The sequence below is a fragment of the Falco rusticolus genome, chromosome 1, assembly GCF_015220075.1.
Source record: "Falco rusticolus isolate bFalRus1 chromosome 1, bFalRus1.pri, whole genome shotgun sequence".
Classification (NCBI taxonomy): domain Eukaryota; kingdom Metazoa; phylum Chordata; class Aves; order Falconiformes; family Falconidae; genus Falco; species Falco rusticolus.
Window position 1 is genome coordinate 114,071,591 of NC_051187.1, and position 15,434 is coordinate 114,087,024.

A 15,434-nucleotide genomic window follows, 5' to 3' on the forward strand; every position below is an offset into this window, starting at 1 on the left:
TGCTCTGGAGACAATGGGGCTATGGTGGTTAATTCTTTTCCCTCGCCAGACCCCTGGAATCTCTTTTGGTTTGAAAATGGGAAGGAATGAAGCTGTGTTAAATGGTGTTTCTGTCACTGGTTAAAGAAAAAGCTACCTCGCAAATTGCCATGTAGGCCAATACATGCATCGTGTGAATCTGTGGTCTGGGAAGACATTCACTGATGTGCTCTAATTTCCCCCACTAACAAAAATAAATGTTGCCATTTGAATGCCATTTCCCAATTCTGGGGCTAGTGCTTGGTTTTCTTCCCAAACAGCTCTGTGAACTCTGAGCAAAGAATGTCTTTCAGTCCCTCTGCCCATGTCATTTGTTCCAGCTACTGGATCTTTTTCAGTTCTGGGGGATGCTGCATCTCCCTGTTTCTCTGCCAGATTAACTTCTGCTGGCTCCAGTTGGCTTAGTGCTTGGAGCCCTGCTGAATGCCTGGTCAGAATTGTTACAGTTTCAGGGAACGTAGATGATGAATTTCCAGACTATTTCTCTTTGTTGTTGTTGTTTGTTTTGTTTGTTTTCCCACTTTTTATTGTTATATAGTCATTGGGATTTTTTAATCTTTCTCTCAGTGCTCTATTCCTCCATACAGGTAATGTTTCACAAAATTCTCCCTGGTGCCATGAATTGGTCACTGAAATCATGAAGCAACATTCTGGCTGTGTTTACACTTTAGCCCAGTTTTGAGGAAACAGTAACCCGCCTTTCTCTTCAGCTGTCTTCACGTGTGTGTGTGTACACACCCAGAAGAAGAGCAGAGGCGGCACGCTAGTGCAGCATAGAGAACAGTGAAATACTGAATGTGGCAGGACTCTGGAGTCAAATATCTACTTATGCGCTTTGCATTTACAGCACACGTGATTTGTGTGCATTGTAGCAGTACTGACATGTACAGGGCAATATGTAGCATGACTGATAGAGAAGGAAGACTTGTTTACTGTGATTCATGTAAGAATAATACCATGGTTTTGATAGTAGAACAGTAATGGAAATGACATAATTAATATTCTTTTTGCTTTTATTCTTTAGAAAATAACTGTTGAAGGATAACATCATTTATTTCAAGGCATTTTAAATGGCAAGAGATCTACATGTAGACCACGTAGGTTTGCAAAATAAATGAGTATTTGTAACTACATTCTAAAGAAATTCTTATTCCTTGCAGCCGTTCATCTTGCTTTACACATAGTGATTACTTTGCTGTATTTCTTTCTTTAATATGTAGAGAAGTTGTTTCTTTCAGCCATCTTAACTTCTTTTTCTCTGATTTAAAAGCATAAATTATTCCTAATGTAGTTCTTCCTTAAACATTCATTGTACGCTGATAGGCTTAGCAGAGATGGGATTACCGGGGGAATGGATGACTCAGGCTTTTACACACTGAGTCAACAGTCACAATGAGTAGATTCATATACTTCTGGTGTGTAAGTACAAGCTGTCACTTCATTTCACTGAGTTTTGTTGATGAGTTTTTCCAGAATTAATTCAAGCATAGTGAAGTATTGAAAAGTTATGTGACCTATGTATATGGTCTGCTTGGGCATAGGTCATGATGGAAAGCATGTTGATGTTGTTACCTGCTTTCACTGTGTTACATTTGCAGCTAAGAAACCAGCCTTGGCACGCCTTTCATGTTTGCATTTTCATCAGTTTCTTTTTGAGGAGTATGTCAATAATGCCCAAGAGATGTGTCTAAATATGTAACTTATAGCTGGTATTCCACTTTCACAACCATGTCATGTTTCACATAGTCAAACATGGTTGACTGTTTGTTTGAGAAGACCCGATTTTCAAACATACTGCTAGTAAGATAGTTTAAAGGGCAGTAATGCAGTGTGGAGCTGTGGAACTTTCTAGGCTCTGAACAGGGTATAACAAACTTCTCCTGTTCTTTGTCATCAGCTTTAAAGTAATCCTTATGTATTCTTAAACATTTCAGTTGGGCTGTTTTTAAGGGAGGTGATGCACTGTGGCTCAAACTGACAAATTCTGTGTCACACCAAGTATTCAGTTGTCTGCTGGTGACAACCTTATTGAATATCCTTTCTGATTGAAATGGTAGTTGTGAACAGTAGTAGCCCAGTGTCCAGTAGAGACAAATAATTCTGTCATCGAAGTAGATGCAGGTTTCATTTATCCCTCTGCACTGGGATCTCCCAAAGAGTTCTAATACTTTGTGCTGATCCCTCCCCATTGGGGATATGCAGATGAATTATCTTAAATTTCATTGGGTAGAGCTGACATTAAGATCGTATTGCTAAGCTGTCTTTTTACAGGAAAATGATCTAATGACTGGCTATGACCACAAAAATTACCACATTGTCTCCTATGTTCAGATATCATCAAGGTGGTGACCACTTAGTGCAAATCTTCTTCCTATTGTTAAAGTTTTATCAATAGGAAAAAAGCCTATGCTTTTGGCTGCTAAAAGAATTAGTCACATCTAGTTCATGTATCTGAGACATGTCACAAGTAAATAAAAGCATTATTTATAGGGGATTTACCTCCATTCATCATGCACTAGTACTTTTTACAAGTTCAGCTGTAGGGTTCCTGCCATAGTCACTGGTGCGTTTATTTATTTATTTTTGTTTCTACTAGGTTTCTGTCTCTTTCTGTTTTTTTCCTTTTTGATGTATTCCTGTCATCTTTGGAGGTCTATTGAATTGTGAGCTGGCTAGCCTTCCTCTGTGGTGGATGTGAAAAATTCGACTACATCTGTCAATGTTCCAGCTTCTCATATTGAAAATTAGCTCTCTTGCCATTCCTCTGAAACTGTGCTTTACTGTGCTGTGTTCTAAAAACATGATTAGAGTGGAGCATTTGAAGATTGGGTGGTGGCATAAGATCAGGGTTTGTGGGGGAAAATGGCTCTATCTGGAAATTTCAATGGTCTGATTCTGCATTTGTGGTGAGCTTTAAAGAGGATATAGTTCAAACAGCTAGGTATCTGCCCAACCTGTTGTGCTTTGGTAACAGTTTTCCCATAAATCTGCTCATATTTATATTCAGGTCATATCAAGTAGTGCTAATATTTAGAGTAATTTCAATAATATGGTGAGCCTTAGTAGCAAGGAATTGCTATTCAACTCTGGTGCTGTTACATCACCTGTTTCATAAAGACTTAATAATGCAAAACCTTTTATTCTTATTGCACTTTTACCTGCAAATTATGATAGGGTCAGCTTGAGACTATCTACCAAAAGATTTCATTAGCAATTTGGGCTAAAGTAAAACTACAAAATATTCTTTGAAGGTTAGATGTAATTGTTTCCTTGTTCCTTTATAACTATGGGAGAGCAGTAAAAAAGCTTCAGCCAGTTTTCCTTTTATTTCCTCAAGCAGCAGGTCCAAGCCCAAAGGAAAAAAAAAAAGTATAAACCAAGCTGAGTTGGCCTTTTGTATGTATCAGAGCTTTCCTTTCCTTGGCTTCTCAACAAACCAGGTTTGCTTGCTGTGAGGATAATCTGACTCATCTTTTACAATGTTAAAGGTCAGCTGCACTTGATGAAGCCCCCGTTGGCAGTGACTCCTAGAAAATGTTCTTGGCTCTTTCTTGTCAATTAGCCTCTCTGAAACCAGAGGCTTTTCTTTTGTTCCATCGGGCTTCTAAGTTCCTAGTGTAGTTTGATGCACTGCAGAAAGCACTGGGTAGATCCTGTCACAGTATTCACGGTTGCATATTCCATATTGAAGAACGTAAGGTGGATGGGTTTTGCTTGGGAACCCGCGCATGCCCTGTTAGTGCACGTCCCTTCTGCAGAGCAGCTAATGGTGCATTTGTGTCTTTCCTCTGCCTCTTCTGTTTTCTTTGGTGCTTTTGTCCTTTTGGTTAGAGGGCATGAGGTGTGTTAGTCTAAAGAGTGAACTCCATCACCTACCTGCATGACTGTGACCCCAGGATAAAAATGAATTATGAAACAATAACTGAATTTCTATATTTTTATTAGGTAAAACGAGTTTTAATAATAATGTCACATAGCCAGAATACAATTATTTTTCTCATTTATATGCAAGTCACTGACAAAAGAATTGGTTATTTTGCTATCTGCTTTTAGTTATGTGGATTTTTATTCGATGAATTCTGCTCAAAAGTTCAAAATGTAGTATTAGGCTATATAAACTAACCTAATCACTGGTAGCATTTAACTGGTTCAGAATGTGTTTAAAATGGTCATGTACAGTGAAAACTGTCAAACAAGAGATGATCAAATTAAGCGGCTAAGAGAGATTTTGTGGCAGATTAAATGAGTGCTTATGTAAAATTACCTACTATTGCAGTGAGTGTAAATTCATATACTGGAGCTGATGAGCCTCTGGCAGGGAGCTTTGCAGAAGCTGCAAGTATTTTTAGTGGAAACAAAATCTCAGTTCAGTTATGCAGCATGTGACTTCCTATTTCTGTAAGTTACTTCCAAGGGACTTCCTCTGTTAAATCGGCTTGTCTCTAGAGATTTAATCTGGAGCCGGAGTGTAGTCTGCTTTGTCCTGTGCCTGTGACAGCATTTTCCCAGAGTTTTCTTTTGAGTATTTTATTTTTATTTTGTACTGTCTTCAGCATGCAAGGATCTAGTGGCTGCTACCCGTGATCGGAAGCTGAATACGTTTATACAAGTCTCAGTGGTACATCCAGCAGAGCACATTTTGACGAGGTATTCAAGCACTGAAATCGTGGAGGTGAGAGTCTTTCTTATTCAATTAACATGGTCATTAATGAATTGCTCATTTCTTCCTTAGTGAACGAGAAGTAAAACAAGTTTGTGCACAGTCTTAGGTAAGACAAGCACACTCTGCCAGTTAATAAAGCATACCTGAATGTGCTGTAGTTCTTGGCATTTAACCAGGATAAACGGTTAGAAATGAGCTTGGCTTTTCATGAAAGCTCTGTTGTTCCAAGTAGAGGCATAGGGAATACTCCAGTTCTCCAGACATAGATCTAGAATGAAACAGGGAATAGCTGCTTTCATGAAAGGACAAGGCACTGCAAAGTAAAATTAGAGTACAGTGAGTAAGGTATTTGTAAAGTATTTTTAAATTACAGAAGAACATAGGTGTATTATATGGTCTGTTATATCCTATATATCCTATCTGTTTCTTGTTCTATTTTTTACATTGGAAAGTTGATGCTTTTGCAATTTGAAAAATATTAGCCTACTTTTATAATTAGGGAAAAGTGTGTGTGTGTACGTAATGTCTGTGACTTTATGTGAAATAATTAGTAACTTGCATCACATTACAGCAAAAGTTGTCTGAGGCTGCTTTGCGAGTCTTCACTTTGCCCTGTAAGCATCATGTCAGAAACAGCTAAAGTGGTTCACAGAGGAAAATTAAGTGTGGGCAGGCAATGTAGGTGTAACTTGCTTAATTTACTGTAGAGATTCATTAAGAATGGGGAAGTCTTATTGTAAACAGAGATGAATTTGCGAAAGGCTTGTTTTAACTGTTAAATACAATGAGAATATTTCATGAGCTCTTTGTGTGGTCAGTTTCAACTAACTACTAATTAAATTGTTATAGTTTCAGGCATCAACCATACTGAAACTTCTTAATTCAAACATCTTGTTTCTGATTGGGGTGTTTCATTGCAAACTGGAATGGTGTCATGCAGAAGATGGAATAGATTATTTATTTATTTATTTATTTATCTATTTATTGAATAGAAGTTGATGCATTTCCTGACACAATGTCCTAGATCTGAATAAATCCCTGAATTTGTTGTCAAGGCTCTCAGCTTCATGGTCAAGCTTTGGGGGAGGGGAAGGCAGGGGCACAGAAAAGTTATTTTCCTTAAGAGAAATTACACTTATCATGCAAAATCCTTTATTTTACTTAATAGAAAATTTAAGGATACTAGCCTAAGAATCTTTGGAAACTAAGTATAATTAAACATTGAGAAATTCTAGCCAACGTTTTACATGATTCATTGAATTGTTCATATATCTGAGGCTATGATAAGGTTACTTCTGTGTTCACCTTTTAGATATAATCATAGTGCTACAACATAAAGGAATATTATCTTATTCCTCTACTGCCTGAAGAGGGGTGTTGTAATCCCCTCCCTGCAAATCAGTATCCTTAATGTAATACAGGGAGTCTTTATAGCATTTCTGTAGACATTTTATTGTGACTTAATGAAGATCTCTCATTTTCTGTGTGTGTGTGAGTTGTGTCTTCAGTTCATTTAAATTATTATGAGATTTCAGAAAATATTCTGGGATAAAGATCAGGTTTGTTTATTACAGGTTTCATTGCACATACTAAGACCTGCTGGCTGAGCTGTTTAGGGGCATGTTGCTAGTTTTTGTTGCAGAAGCACTCAATATCTTTTCCAGTTAAAAAACTTTTCAGAAATCTTTTTGAAACTTTCCTAACAAAGTTTTGAAGTTCTCTGATTTTCTGACTGCTTGGGTAATACTTAGCTGTTCACATCTCTCCACAGTAAAAAGCTAATTTGTTATAAAGAGCCCACAGTTTCTGTACATCCATAATGGCTTACTACACATTGCACAGCTGTTACCTTACTGAATGTTTACTCATGTTACACAGGGTACAAGAGATCCACTGTTTTTGACTGGTGTGACATTCCCACCGGAATACCCCATCTATGAGGAAACCAAAATAAAACTAGCAGTCTATGATGTCAAAGATAAATCTCAAGACACGGTAAGTGCTTTGCTTCATTCTTGCATAAATCGTACTGAGGATTTAAGTTTGTCACTATATTGTTCTTTGGTTCTCTTTAGAAAGTTTTCCAATTGGGGAAATAGGTTTATGTACAATTGGTTTTGCTTATTTCTTATACCTTAAATGTACTGTATTTTTTGTTGTTGTATTAGAGAATAGAGAAAGAGAGCTATGCACTTAAGATAGACCCTTTGCTATTGTTTAATTGGTTACATGAATCAGCACGGGTATTCCTGGCAAATAAAAAATACTTTTCTGTGCTTTTTGATGGCAGAGAACTTATGAAATACACTGAGATAACACCACTGTGAATAATTTTCCAGAAATATGTTTCTGATATGATTCTGGTTTGGGCATATAATAATAATAGGGCCATGTAACCTGATGTTTGAGAGAGGTAACCACATTTTATTTTTGATCTCTTGCATACCCGCAGTTCTCTTGTGGCTGCTGCTATTATCTATTTGTAAGGGCCCAAGATCATCTGTGTCACTGCTAAAGGTCAATAATTTTGGGTTGCAGTGTGCATTTCTGGTTACACTGTCAGCTTTTTACTTGACAAACAGTTATTCACTTGAGATGATATATGGAGGTCAGTGGGGTGATCTGAGTGATTTAACTGCCAAACATAGACCATGAGTACCAGTTTATGTGCTCCAGGTGATCTAAGACAGACTTGCAGAGCTAGAAGATACCATAGGACCTATGGGAGATCTGCATTTGTCTTCTGTGGCAGCTGGAGTCCAGCTGATAGCTTTCTCTTGGGCATCAAGAATGGTCCTTGATGCCTGTATTTAATTAGCTGAAATGCTCTTTACACATCTGTAATTGGCCCCCATTACGATTAAAGACTGTGCAAGCTCATTCAATGACTTTATATGCGTTCATTACCCATAAGACGGAAATTAAAGGCATAACTTACAACTTCAGACTGTCTTTGCTTACAAAAGTATAGTTACAAAGTTACAGATTTAGAGGACTTGTAATTTTTTTTCAGGTAGAAAATAGTTTATGTGTTTGTTTATGTTCTGGACCTTTGTGAGCAAACACGTTGGATCTGTCTCCTTACTGTCCTCTTTAATGGGAATGTATGGAATATTTCAGACACTGAATCTGTACTACTTTCGGTTTATAGACTAAAGTATTTTTTCTGTTTAAGAATAACCAGGGAGGGGGCATATACACACATTTTCAGAATGTTTATGTTTTAATTTTTGCTTATGGTTTAGACTACAGGGGCTTAAAATGGGATCTGCTATTTATTCAATAGAATTGTCACCCTTGGACAGATACAGGAATTGAGTGAAAGCAGTTTGACTTTGTCCCTTCCCTTCCAGTTTCTGTTGTGACTGACAGATGATGGAAAATAATATCCTGTCTGTAAGCAAAAAGAGTGGACTTGATTCATAGAGCTATCCCTGTACTACTACTCTTCCAGTTGGAGGTCTTGATGCTGCCTCTTATACAGGACAAGATCTAGCCTCGAGAATCGATAAAATTTGATAATTTACAAACTTTTAGTAACTTTTTATAACTCTTCTTTAAAATTGTAGTACAGGATTAGAGTCTCTCCCAGAGAATCCCGTTAATGTAGCTCATAAGTCACAAGAGAGAACTACTACTTTTGTCATAGTAGTTATGTAGCTCCTATGTAAAACACCTAGATTATCATATCTTTTTGTAAGGGAAGACGTTAATCCCACCCCTGGTTTATATATATTTAGCTTTTTTTTTCCAGTATTAAGCCATTTTAAAACAGGATGTAGATAAGAAAAAATTAAATAAGCTTTAGAATTTGAGTTAAGGTAGACTACTGCAAGTGTCAACGACCCTGGGCCATCCAGGTTGTGACTTCATTTGTGGCAATATTTGGACTTCTGTTTATATCCTAGAATATCAGCAACAATAAATTTAATGGTTTGACTTTCTTTACTATAATTGGAAGCCATCGCACTTTTCTATTAATTCAGGTGACCTTTTTGTGTCTGGAGGTGTATATAGATTCATAAAAGTCAGGTTTAAATGAGCTATGTTTGTTACTATTACTAGCGTAGCTGCAGCTGCACAGACCTCAGTCTTTGCTTCATGATCCAAGAAGTGGGCAGTAAGCCTGTTCCAAGTGCTGTGGCTTCACAGTTCTATTATCCAGGCTACAACAAAGCTGACTTTCTTGTTTCTCAAAAAATGCTGCCACAGATTATAGCCACAACATGGAGCCCCACCATTTCTCCAGACAGGTAATCCACTTGGGGGTAGAGGTGAATCCAAGGGTGTTAGGTATGCTTCTGCTCTTCTAGGTCATGCTTCCAGAGCAGTCACCAGCTCGTACAGGGGAGCATTTATGGCAGAATCAACTTTGGATCTGACTGCAAAATAGTTTGGAGAAATTGAGCAAAGAGCTACAGTAATAAAATTCCCACAGCATCAGGGCTATACTACTACTGGTTACTTCAGTTAACCAATTCAAAATAGCTAATATCCCTCGTCCTAAATATGTACTTATTCTTTTGTTATTTCCCTTGTAATTAAAATGAAACTAAAGGAAGTGAATTCTATGCATTAATTAAACTCGGCAGGATTTTACTGCCGCAAATACAAGACTGTAGAGAAGGAGGGAAAAGGGCAGTGACTGCATCACAGGGTGAAGCATTTTTGTGTTTTTTTGCCTAAACCTGCCTCTTTCTGTACAAGAGAATTAGGTCTCTTTTTCAAACCCACTAGATTTTTACCATAATACAAAAACAATTATATACTGCTTGGTTTATGCACACCGGTCATAATGCTAAAGTGAAAGGGGATGCTTCCCAGTGTGACACAACCAGAATGTTTTTTGGCACTTGTGACATGCTACTTGGGCTGCTCTTTTTAAAAATTTCAAAATAACCCTGCAATTCTTGCATCCCTGTACCAGAAAGCGGATAGTTAACTTCACTCTTGCCTGTCATTTAACTTAGATTATATAAGGAGTGAAGTTTAATTATATTAAACTACTGTGCAGCTGGTATCACATTGACTGTGGTTGATACAGTGAATGTTCTAACTGCACTTTTCACTTTTTATGCATCTCTGTCTGATGTTGATTATAATTATATTTTGGCTGTGTCAAGCTTTCTGTAATTGAGGCTTTTTAATATAATGAAACAATTGGTTTTTTTGTTTTGCCTAGTCTTCTTAAATTAGGGTGATTGGTTACTGTAAATTTTCATGTAAATAGAAACTTTTAATAAAGACTATGCTATTCCTACTTTACTTTGATATAGTTGGAATAAAGAAGTTAATAGTGTGTTTATGAAATGTAATTTAAATATATCCAGTGAAGCCATGCATACAAAGCAGTAGGTAATGCATAGTCTGAAAAATGTACTGTGACATCTGTTTCTACATCACAAAAATTTTCATCTGATATTGCCGTGAGCAAATTTATGTTTCACTGGCTTGATTTGCACTGTCTTTAAGATTTTTAGATATTTGGGTTTTGTCATAATGCTGAGGCTGCACCTGTTTAAGTCATTGTCCAAAAAAATCAAAATTAGAGGCTCATATGCTGTTAAAGTATTACCTCTGTACCACTTCTGTACAGGCATGCTATTCTTATATTTCCTATAAGCATGCAGGTTTGCCCAGTTTGGTCTAGCAAATTTTAAAGCTAAAACTGGATTAATTATCTTTGAAAATACTGCTTTGCACAAATTAGGTACCACTGCCATGACAGACCTGGAGAAAATACAAAATACATGAATTTGTGTTACACTAAGAGGCGGGGATGCCTAGTGACTAATTTGGGAGGCAACAGTCTGTCTGTCCTGCGTTCGGAGTGTATACTACTTGCGTCCTGCAGCGAGCATTCTGAACTTCATTGTGTAGAGCACTATGGTTATATTTTTGGGCAAGTACATAACATTTAGCTATGGTGAGGCTTTTCTTTGCTTTTTTTCCAAGATCGATTCTTCTGTGGCCCAATCTTCATCTGATTTGTGTTTATTTCATGCAGTTACACCTACTGCTTAGATTCTTACTATACCGACTTTTCTATCTGTAAAGTGGGTTTGAAAGTGTTTGTATCTTGTGTGATGGGATTACTTTTGTTTTAATGCAACAAGATCTTGAGGTAAACACTGTTCTTGTATGACATGCAGTGAGTTGGGCCACCTCCTTTTGATCCACACATGAAGAAGTGTTGGAAGCAGAGGAAATTAGCAACTTTATCTGGTTACAACTTTCTGTATGTAGTCCCTGCATCACCCCTTCACAGATTCCCCTTATTTATAGGAGGAAATGGAAATTGGGAAGCCCGAGAAGAAGCTTCAAAAGCATAGATTTTGAATACCAACTAGGGTTAGATTATTTAACAGGTTTTTTTGCTGTTTATCTTAAACACCAGCAGGTAGATACAGTCTCCTTTAGATGGATGTAACTACTGGAATACACATGTGATATTGAAGATATAACCAACTGTGCTAAAGCTCCTGAGAACTAGGAGAAACCGGATGTATACAAGGCAGTTGGAATATTACAGGTTCTACTGTCTGGTCTTGCATTGCTTACTTCCCAAATTTTCTCTTAATCAGTGAGAATAAAGTCAGATTAACATGGTAATTTTAGGAGTGGTAGGCATGGAAACACAGTATTAGATACGGGAATTTGTTATAAAGTGACAATTTTAGATTATTTAGGCTTCAAATTACACCTTTTAGCTTTTGAGGTTTGAATTTTCTATTGAACGTACTCACCATAAATGAAAATTTGCAAAGGGTTTTTCTTTGTATGTTTCTTGATATTGCAAGTATCCCTATTAAAACTGAATCACACCAGGGGGAGTGGAAAATGAAGACTGTCTGTCATGAAAGAAGCATTTTGAGTTCAGTTGTGAAGCCAAACCTGAAGTGGCAGCAGCGTTTCATGTCCCCTTGTGGGCATTGATCTGTAACACAAAACCACCGTGCAGTTAAGTGGGGTTTGCCACCTCTGCTGAAGAGGCCCATGGCTTGACTATTAGGAACGCTGCAGAGCAGTATGTGAAATGCATTAGCAGAGATAAATGTAAAAGCTTGCACGTCACCTACTTGCACTCTGCCTGTAGCAGAGTGCTCTTAGTCCCTCACTCTTGTGAACACTAGAACTACTGAAGCTGTTTTACTTTAAAACTTGAAGCGATGTTGAAAATGCTCTATTTTGTTTAGAGAAAAAGCACTTCAAATTCTTCCTTTTAACAGTTCCATTCACTGTCATCTCTGCAGAATTTTTAGAGAAATATTGCTTTAAGTTAGAAACTCTTATTATCTCATTCTTCTGAACAGAGCAGTATTGTACGGTACCATGGTCCTACCCAAAGAAATATTTGCACTAAAGCTTTAGATATTCATGTTTCTTTTCAATATCATATGTTTTTTTCACAAATATATATTTGATGATAAATTTAGTTTTCCTTTTGCATCAAATTATATATTCTTACTAAAAGCCATTATTGGAAATATTGAGCAGAGGAATACTTTTTATTCTTCTGGGAACATGCATGTGGAATCCACTTAAAACATTATTGTCCATCTTTCTCAGTATTTTTTAGAAGTCTGGACACATAAAGGGAAATTCAAACTGCTAACTTTCATTTGGGTTTATACTGAAATACATTCTTTCTTTGAAGTGGCTGAGGGTGTAATAAGGTTTTCTATATCTTAGTGTATCTGCGAGAGAGTTGGGGATAAGTGTCAAGACCAGGAAAGTTACAGGTATAGACCTAAAGTCCATTTGTAGCCTTGCTGCTCTTTGTGCCTAGCCCTTGAAAATTCAGTGGGAGGATTTGACTTTGCAAAAATTTTCTCTCTTTGAAAGCATCCTACTTTTCCTCCTACCGTTTTATTATTTTTTTTACTAATTGAGGCAAATTCTTCCCTATTGCTGTCTTCAGGGAAAGTTGTAATTTACTGTTCATTAATTTTCCATTTTCTTTTCCTTTTCTACCTACTCTGTCAATCAAATGCTATTGCTGCCTCACATCAGTCAAAGGTTTGCTCCAAGAGCTGACTTTACGGAAAACTGCTGTAAAACTACGTAGTGATGAGACCAATTGTATTCTGTACAAATGTAAAGGGTTCTAAGGGAACCAAATAGTGAATAACAGAAAAACAGAAAAGATAACATTTTCCTGTAGATTTTATTTTAACCAGCTAAGAATTTCAGTAACATAGGCATGGTTGTTCCAATCTCTGTAGCATGCTCCAAAAAGCTTGCAAATGTAGCGTTCTTCCATGAGTACTTTGTATGTATGTATTCATAGATATCTTTCATTGCTTCATCCCTAACTAGACCAGCACAGACCACATCAGAATAGTCAAACAAATCCAAGGTGGTTATTGCACTGCTGTATCATTTCTAATGATGACTTGCAGGGTTCAAGGGACACGTGCCTAGTACAGAAGGCAGGGTTGTTTTCCTCTGAAATATGCATGCTGCAGTGAATAGAGGAAGAAGAGCATGGCACAGTGTTTCTTTAGTCAGTGTGGAGCAACTGGACTGTGAGAACATGGCCTCAAGTTGAAGAATATGCCTCTGTCCTTTCAAAGGGTTGATCTGCTTTCCTTCCCAGTGCCTTTGACCCTGGCATCACCTGGACAAGGCACTGGGGGTGCAGCTTCTCAGGAGGGGTGGCTGGTGCCCTGGTAGGCTGGGTACTGCAGCCCTCCTGGGCAGCCCAGGCACTGCAAGCATGAAGGATTTTCTTGTACTAAACACAGCAACATGGGAATGTTGAATGGCTCAAAGGATAAGATTTGTCTGTTCTCATTGATGATTTCCCTTTTTTATCAGGTGAATGATCAGTTAGTCCCATCACACCAACACAAATTCTAAAAAGTACAAAGGGGAGCTGACATTCAAGAAAATAGTGATGTTTGCCTTTAGCTGTAGCTACTTAAAATTATACACACAACAGATGGCATGTTTACCTATAGTTGATGGGTAGTTTATAAATGAGAGGGGCTTCCTGCAGATGAAAAAAAAGCAGAAGACTTAAGATGTTTTTTCTAGTATGGAAAGCTGTAGTTTTGCCTGTTGAACTCATTTTTTGGTAGTTTCTTTACCTGGAAAATAATTCATCAAATCAATGCCTCTCTTGTTCATGTAGAAGCACTTCTAACTTTAAGTGGACACATTGAACTCCTTGAAAAATTGCAATTGTGAACTTCTGTTCAATGCTTCATGTTCTGTGGGTTTCTGTCAAATAAGACTTTAGAATAATCTATTACAAGTAATTGTATTTATACTGCAGGAAAAAATGTTCATGTGCCATCCTTTACTTGCAGCATTTATAATTTTACATTAACAGAAATGAATTAACTGTAGGAAATGTGTTAAATATTGAGGGGGGGAAAAAAAGAATAAGAAATGCTTATAGCGTAGCATCTGCCTCTTAATCTTCACTAAGGAACTTCCATTTTTCTCAAAGCCTGGTTCAGTACTAATGGAAATAGTTCAGTGACTTCCTGAAATTATTTTGATTTTTGCTTTATAATATTTGTTATCTTAATTTTTTAGTATCTTGAAAATCTGACATATCTGTTCTCACAGAGTCCAACCACAGAGTCATAGAATTGTTTAGGTTGGAAAAAGCCTTCAAGACCATCAAGTCCAACCATCAGCCTAGTACTTCAGGGTCCACCACTAAACAAGTCCCTAACTACACATCTTTTAAATACCTTCAGGGCTGATGACTCAACCACTTCCCTGGGCAGCCTGTTCCAATGCTAGACAACCCTTTCAGTGAAGACATTTTTCCTTAATATCCAGTCTAATACTCCTCTGGCAAAGCTTTAGGCCATTTCTTCTTGTCCTGTGACTTGTTTCTCGGGAGAAGAGTCTGATGCTCACTTCGCTACAACCTCCTGTCAGGTAGTTGTACAGAGCGGTAAGGTCTCCCCTGAGCCTCCTTTTTTTCAGGCTAAACACCCCAGTTCCCTCAGCCACTCCTCACAACACTTGTGCCCCAGCCCCTTCCCCAGCCCCGCTGCCCGTCTCTGGACACGCTCCAGCCCCTCAGTGTCCCTCCTGCAGCAAGGGGCCCAAACCTGAACACGGGATTTGAGTATTGAGTACTGGCCTCACCAGTGCCCAGTGCAGGGGGACGGTCACTGCCCTGGTCCCGCTGGCCACGCTGTTTCTGACACAAGCCAGGTGATGTTGGCCCTCTTGGCCACCTGGGCACTGTGCTGGCTCATGTTCAGCCAGCTGTCAACCAGCACCCCCAGGGCCTTTTCCTCCATGCAGCTTTCTAGTTGCTCTCTCTTCCCCCAGCCTGTAGTGTTGCATGATGTTGTTGTGACCCAAGTGTAGGACCCAACTGCACTGAGCCTTGCTGAACCTCATGCAATTGGCCTTGGCTGATGGATCCAGCCTGTCCAGACCCGTCTGTAGAGCCTTCCTGCCCTCAAGCAGATCAACACTCCCTCTCAGTTTGGTGTTGCCTGCAAGCTTACCGAGGATACACTCAATCCCTTTGTCAAGATTATTGATAAGGATATTAAACAGGACTGGCCCCAGTACTGAGCCCTGGGGAACACCACTTGTGACTGGCTGCCAACTGGATGTAGCTCCATTCACCACTATGCTTTGGGTTTTGCCATCCAGCTGTTTTTTTTACCCAGCGAAGAGTATACTTCTCCAAGCCATGAGCAGCCAGTTTCTCCAGGAGAATGCTGTGGAAAATGGTGTCAAAGGCTTTACA

General features: G+C 38.3%; 1 protein-coding gene across 3 annotated transcripts in view; it reads left to right on the forward strand.

The window, feature by feature from the left end:
* Window positions 1–15,434, forward strand: part of INPP4B (inositol polyphosphate-4-phosphatase type II B) — a 225,206-nt gene that overhangs the window by 33,177 nt on the left and 176,595 nt on the right. For all 3 annotated transcript variants that reach the window (XM_037397011.1, XM_037397022.1, XM_037397002.1), the window contains exons 4-5: window positions 4,593–4,711; window positions 6,581–6,697. In XM_037397011.1, coding sequence (XP_037252908.1) covers window positions 4,593–4,711; window positions 6,581–6,697 — 236 coding nt within the window. The remainder of the gene's footprint in view (window positions 1–4,592; window positions 4,712–6,580; window positions 6,698–15,434) is intronic.